We start from the raw sequence: 6090 nt of genomic DNA, 5'->3' as shown, positions 1-6090 counted from the left end.
CCCTCCCGCCCCCCCCCCCATCCTCCTGGGTTCGGACTCTCGGTGGCCGAGCGCCCGGGGCTGCGATGGGCCATTTTTCTGGCGCCCAGCCGCCCGCCACACCCGGAGGATGGGGCCTCTCACCTGGTTTGTTTTGGTTTTTTTACTCTTACAATCCAAGTAATCCGTCATCATGGGTCCGTTCATACGCGCTCGCCTCCCGCAGCCGTTGCACCTCCCTGCCGTGCACCGATTGCCTCCCCCTCTCCCGCCCTCTCTCCCCTCCGCCGCCCCTCTTTCCGCCCGTCTCCTCCCTTCCCCACCCTGTCGGCCGACACCGAGGAGATGCTTGCTGTGATGTGTCGGTCTTGGTCGTCACCGCCGAGCCCGCGCCCTACCCCTCCTCCCCTCAGCGACGACTCCTTCCTGCCCTGCCCCCCCTTGGACGATTGTGCGCTATGATGTACACGGCTCTGTGACCCTCTTCACGCAGGACGCCCTCCCCTCCTCCTCCCCCCCCTGGTGTGGATGAACACCAGTGTCCTTCGCCCCGCATCCCGGCCCCCGGCCCGGCCTCCGGGGGTGTCCCCATTATTATGCGGGGGGAGGAGAGGGAGGCGCACCGTCCGCGGGGATGTGTGTCACACCTGCCCGCACGCCGTCGCCTTTCAATGTCCCTGGTGGCTGTGGCTTGTCGGATGCATCCTGAATCCGACGCTCTCGCTCGTGCATCTTCTGAGGGCTGGGGTCTCCCTATCACACGCCCGCCTCCTTGGTGTCGACCTCCAGACGCAGGGGGAGGCCTCCTCGCCGCGCTGCTTGCGCTTTCCCCTTTCCATGGCTGCCTCCGGCCGATACTGACTACTCGTCCTTCCCATCGAGCAGGTAGCTGCAAGCCCCGCGGTATCAATGCTGCTCGTCAGCTTCGCAACAACCGTCGCATCAACAAGTGGGCCGACAAGAAGTGGAAGAAGCACGCCCTCGGCACCATCTTCAAGCACTCTCCCTTCCAGGGTACCTCCCACGCTAAGGGTATCGTCATCGAGAAGATGTACGTCCGCCTTTCCGCCCCTTTTCACCCCTTACCCCTCGGAAACCCTTTCACCTCTCCAACCGCGCATCGTAGCGAGCGCGGGCGAGAGAGGAGAAGGGGATCGCCTGTTAGCGCGCCATGTCTCCTCCTGCCGCCCCCCCTTCGCCAAACCAGCGCGACCCTAACCTCATGTGTCTTCTCCCCCCCCTGTTCTTCCCTTTCCACAGCGGTGTCGAGTCCAAGCAGCCCAACTCTGCCATTCGTAAGTGTGCTCGTGTCCAGCTCATCAAGAACTCCAAGAAGGTCACCGCTTTCGTCCCCTATGATGGTACCATGAACTACATCGAGGAGAACGTGCGTATCCCACCCCTTCCTCCGCTTGCTGCTGCCGCGCGCGCGCGGCCCCCCTCCCAGGAGCACAGATGGCTTGCTGGATATCCCTTCCTGGAGGGGGTGGCCTCTCGGCCGGATGCCCGTCGCATATCCTCTCCCCGCGCGCGCCCTCCGCGATGCGAGAGACCCCCACACGGTCGACCGAGCCGCGCTCCCTCTGACATGTCCCCTCCTTTCCCCCTCTCTCCCCTTTCTCTCCCCCGCAGGATGAGGTCCTCATCGCCGGTTTCGGTCGTTCCGGTATGTCCGTTGGTGATCTGCCCGGTGTCCGCTTCAAGGTCGTCAAGGTCGCCGGTGTCTCCCTCTGGTCCCTGTTCACCGAGAAGCGTGAGAAGCCCCGTGCTTAAATGCCCGCGTGTGTCGTCGTGCCCCGTGTACTACTACTATCACCCTCTCACACACATTTCCCTCTTGTGTTGATATAAACCCGAGGCAGCTCCGCTTTTTTTGTGTGGTGCCTCCTCCCTGTGCGCGCCTCCCTCCCTCTCTCGCTCTATCCCAGCTGTAACAGCATACATCCATGTGCTCCTCTCGATTGTTCTCTTCCCCTCGCCTGCTGGGTGTCCGTGTGTGTGTGTGTGTGTGTGTTCTTCCGGGGGGGGGGGATGGCGTGGTGTGTGGGGCGTCTGTTGATTCGTAGAGGGGCGAGGCGGCCAGAAGAGGGGCCGGGAGGGGGGGCGCCTTTCGCGCGCCTTCCGGTCACCCTGAAGCACAGGAGTCCGGGTGAACAGTGTGGGAGGGGGGGGGGTTTGTGGGCAGCAGAGACGGCAAAATGCCCCGAGGAGGAGGAGGCCCCTGGGGGATTAGGTCGTCCAGTACAGCATCGCCGCCGGGCGCTTCTTCCCCCCCTCCCGACGGAGAGTGATCTTCAGCTCGGGGGATACCTCAGTCCTCCGGCCTTGCCCACCCGACCGGAGGCAGGCCCCTATTCTTGGGTCAGAGTCCCGCGCCAACGCAGCGCATGTCGGGCGGAGGCAGCTCCGGGAAAGCGCTCACGGGCCACCGCCCAGACCTGGGCCCTCTTCCGGAGCCCGGGAAGGTGCAATGACTCAGGATGGCCTTCCTCGCCGGCCCCCGGCCGAACACCTCGGCCCCGTCGGTATAAAAGTCAAGCACTCCCAGACTGATCTGATCCATCTCAGATTCCCCGGCGTTGCGTTGGGACATGTCTTGGATTGGCACATATGTTGTTCCCCCACGCTCGCCGGCTCTCCAGAACGTCCTGCCCAACCCGAGAGCCGCCCTGGCACCCCCTCCCTTGCTGGTGGATGCCCCAATCCTGTTCTTTCGGTCGGGATCTCTCCCCCCCCCCCCCCCATCGCCGGTTCGTGTCCGAAATCCGCGCGCGCGGCAACGACGGAATGACCCCAGGAGACCCGGGTCCCCCTCCCTTCCCCGGCTGGAGCTGGAGGCACCTCCCAAAATCGGATATATTTCTTTTGACGTAGGATTGCGCCATGGGCTCACACATGGGTATCGGCATCCAAAGCAAGTCAGAGGCAGGGTCATGGATGGAGAGGGGGGGGGGGGGATGCGCTGCTTCTCGGCGCCCTCCCCCCCTCCCGGCCGGTCCCCAACACTATCTACTCTCTCTCAGTCGGACTCCTCCTCGGAGGAGGTGTCATCGCTGCCCGACGAGGAGGAGGCATCGCTCGCCGGACGGCTCTGGTCCAAATGCTCCACACCGAAGGTCTCCTCAATCTTGCGGACCAGCGGGCGAAGGCGATCAATCGGCAGGACAGCGAGCACACGCGAGTGCTGGATGAGCTGCTCCTCCACCGTCCACCGAGGGGTGGACTTGACCAGGTCGAAGGGGAAGGTCAGGCCGCCGGCCTGACGCACTGCCTCCAGGACAATCTCCTCCTCCTCATTGACGAAGAAATACTCCTCCGGGGGGTTCATGCTGCGCTTGGCGGCAGTTCCAGCACCAGGGCCGGCCGACTCATTCTCGCTGCCGGAGGACTCAGACGGATCGTCGAAGGGCAGCTGCTTGTAGCGCTTGAGCACAAAGACCAACCGGTCCACCGAGTAGGACGAGGTGTCCGGCGACCAGCGCCGCGCGGCCTCCACCTCATCGGCCAGCATGCGGAACATCGGCACGGCCGTCTGCGCCGGCATGTTGATCAGGCGCTCATTGACAACCAGGGCGGATTTCTGTGCCCCAGAGGGCGATGGAAATGGGATGTTAGCAAATGCAGGTGCGGGCCCCCCGTCCCTTCGCACGAAGTCATCTGGCCCAAAAAAAAACACCCCCGGAGAGGATGGGCAGAAACGTCCGGGCATGTACGCCAGGCCAACACCAGCTGCTACCCCCCCCCCCCCCGTCGCCCCCTCGCAGCAGGAAATACATACCCCATCGAAGAGCCTCTGCAAAGAGGCACGCTCAGACGCCCCGGGCGCCCGGCCAGCCAGGTAGTCCCGGAGCTGCGCCAAACAGGCGGGCTCCGTCGCGGCGACGCTACCACCCATCTGGCCCAGGTTCACCAGTGCCAAGCAGGCATAGGGCTCCGGGTTGCCATCCACGCGGATGCACGATCCAGTGGTCTCGGGATCGTCGCGGGCCACGGCGCAAATGTGCTCCGCCAGGCCAAAAAGGTCCACGCTGTCGCGCTCCAGGACCTGCGACAGCAAGTGGCGAATCGAGGCCGGGTCCGCATCCAACAGGTTGAAGAACTCGAAGTCCACCTGAACAATCTGCATCATTGCCACGAGCCAGGTTAGATCCCAGTGGGGCGGGTGGGGGGGGGGGTCGATGGTCAGCACTCCAACTCGCGGTCCAGGGCTGCGAGCTGGGAACAGCAGATTGTGTGGGTGCGTACCTCGCCGCGCACGGCCTCGGTCTCCTCCTCGTTGTTGTCGTCATAGACATACCCATCGTCGTCGTCGTCGTCGTCGTCGCTGTCATCACCCTCATCGTCGCTGTCGAAGTTCACGTCGGAGTCGAGCTCCCCATCGCCGCTGGACCCATCGTCAGGACTGCTGTCCTTGGCCTCATCGTCGCTGGGCGGATGCTGGACAATGTCGTTGCGCACCAGCGGCCGGGGGGCGAAAGTGCCACGCGGCTTCGGCATACGCAGTGCCGGGACCGGCTGAATCGGCTCGTCGTCTTCGTCAAAGGCCGGAGCTCCAGGAGCCAGGATGGCCTCAACCTCAGCGCGAGGGCGCTTCGGGGCCGGCGGGCCGGCCGGAGCCGAGGGGGCCGCCGCCGCCTGCTTTGAGCGCTGACGCAGGATCCCGGCCGCGGAATTGGTCGACAACTCAACCTCGTCCTCGGACTCGGAGTCGCTGCCAGCGGCAGAAGCAGCGTTCTTGGCCTCCTCAGCGGCGATGGCGCTCTGGGCAGTGGTCTCCTCGCGCGACCTCTTGTTGACGGCCATGGTCGGTGTGTATGTGTGTGTGTGTGTGTTTGTGCGTGTGCGCGTTGGGAAAGGTGGGGAGGGGGGGGGGGGGGGATCGGTGTCCGCGCTGGGGGGTGGTACTGAGCCGCCACTCGGCCAGAGGCAGGACGCCCTTGGGCACCTTTCAGCCATTCCTGGACCCATCAGCCGGATGATCGCCCATGTCTCGATCCCGCCAGAAGATGGCCCGCGGTCTGGCGCGCCCTGTGTGGCCTCCCCCCTGCGGGACCTGACAACCTGAGACTGGCAGCAGCGACGCCCACGAGGTGAGCCCCCCCCCCCCCCCCGGACGCACGAGGGCAACACCGGGGGGCAGCGGGAAGAATTCAATTTTCTCGGCCTCAGCCTGATTGCCTGGGCCTGGGCGGGGAGCGTGGGCAGTTCAGCGGGGGAAGGTCAAGATCGGTGTTGGGCGCGCGCCAGACGGTCGGATTCTGTAATTCATGAACGCGCGCTCCGGGAACAGCACCCCCTCCAGGACCGGACCGTGGGCTGCCCGCGCCGCTTCGTCCGGGGAGGATGTTTGTTTTTCCCTCGATTGCGGAGATCTGGCTGCACTCTCGACCCCGACTAAAGGGAGAACGCCCTCCCCCGGCTCCGATTAGCGGAGCAAACAATCCCCAGCTCATAATCCCCTCCCCACCCGCATCCACCACATTTCTCTCCCACTTCCTCCCCCCTGCCCTCCCCCATCATGTCCAAGATCCCCGACCCGGTGTTGATGGCACAGCTGCGAAGCAAGGCACGGATCTTGTATCGTGAGGTACGTCCTTCTCTCTCTCTCTCTCTCTCTCTCTCTCTCTCTCTTTCCCTGCTCTCTCCCTCCCCCCTGGCAAGATAATGCCCCATGCCTGACTGAGTTCCTATCCCTTCTCCAAGCTCTCTTTCATTGGTCAACATGATCCGCGTGGCTTCCGGGAGTTTTTCCACCCCCAGCTCCGGCAAAGCTTCGCCCAACGCGCACACCTGACCGACCCGAAGGATATTCAGCGGGAGCTGCGTAACGGGGAACGCATCAAGCGCGAGCTCCCGGTAGTCTACTCAGTCCTCAAATATCGAGCCCTGCGTCGAGCGTACGGCGACACGCGCGAGCTCCCTGCCGACCTCTCGGCCGAGGCCAGCCAGGTGTTGGAGGGAACCGGGGCAGGGATGCCTGCCCCGGCTACTGCGCCGGAGCCAGAGGCGAAGCAGTCATTCTCGCATGAAGAGAAGTAGCAATATCACATCCCAGTTGCCATCCGCCATCTCGGAATGGTTTCTCCCTATCTCTCTCTCTCTCTTTCTCTC

General features: G+C 64.2%; 3 protein-coding genes across 3 annotated transcripts; 2 read left to right on the top strand and 1 right to left on the bottom strand.

Annotated features, from left to right (window-relative positions):
* Positions 1-32: 32 nt before the first annotated feature.
* On the top strand, positions 33-1940 carry H696_03007 (40S ribosomal protein S23). Its single transcript, XM_009496893.1, has 4 exons — positions 33-176; positions 865-1030; positions 1240-1366; positions 1612-1940. The coding sequence occupies exons 1-4, from the start codon at positions 173-175 to the stop codon at positions 1750-1752; spliced, it is 438 nt and encodes a 145-aa protein (XP_009495168.1). The 5' UTR covers positions 33-172; the 3' UTR covers positions 1753-1940.
* Positions 1941-2821: 881 nt separating this feature from the next.
* H696_03006 (hypothetical protein) lies at positions 2822-4782 on the bottom strand (the record flags this gene model as incomplete). Its single annotated transcript, XM_009496892.1, has 3 exons — positions 2822-3559; positions 3758-4099; positions 4225-4782. 3 exons carry the CDS (start codon positions 4780-4782, stop codon positions 2999-3001), a joined length of 1461 nt encoding a protein of 486 aa, XP_009495167.1. The 3' UTR covers positions 2822-2998.
* A 308-nt stretch (positions 4783-5090) lies between these two features.
* On the top strand, positions 5091-6068 carry H696_03005 (hypothetical protein). The gene is made up of 2 exons (XM_009496891.1): positions 5091-5566; positions 5683-6068. The coding sequence occupies exons 1-2, from the start codon at positions 5498-5500 to the stop codon at positions 6016-6018; spliced, it is 405 nt and encodes a 134-aa protein (XP_009495166.1). The 5' UTR covers positions 5091-5497; the 3' UTR covers positions 6019-6068.
* Positions 6069-6090: the final 22 nt, after the last annotated feature.

Source organism: Fonticula alba (genome assembly GCF_000388065.1).
Source record: "Fonticula alba strain ATCC 38817 unplaced genomic scaffold supercont2.4, whole genome shotgun sequence".
Taxonomy (NCBI): Eukaryota; order Rotosphaerida; family Fonticulaceae; genus Fonticula; species Fonticula alba.
The sequence above is the reverse complement of the archived record's forward strand: the minus strand, read 5'-3'. Positions and strand labels throughout refer to the sequence as shown.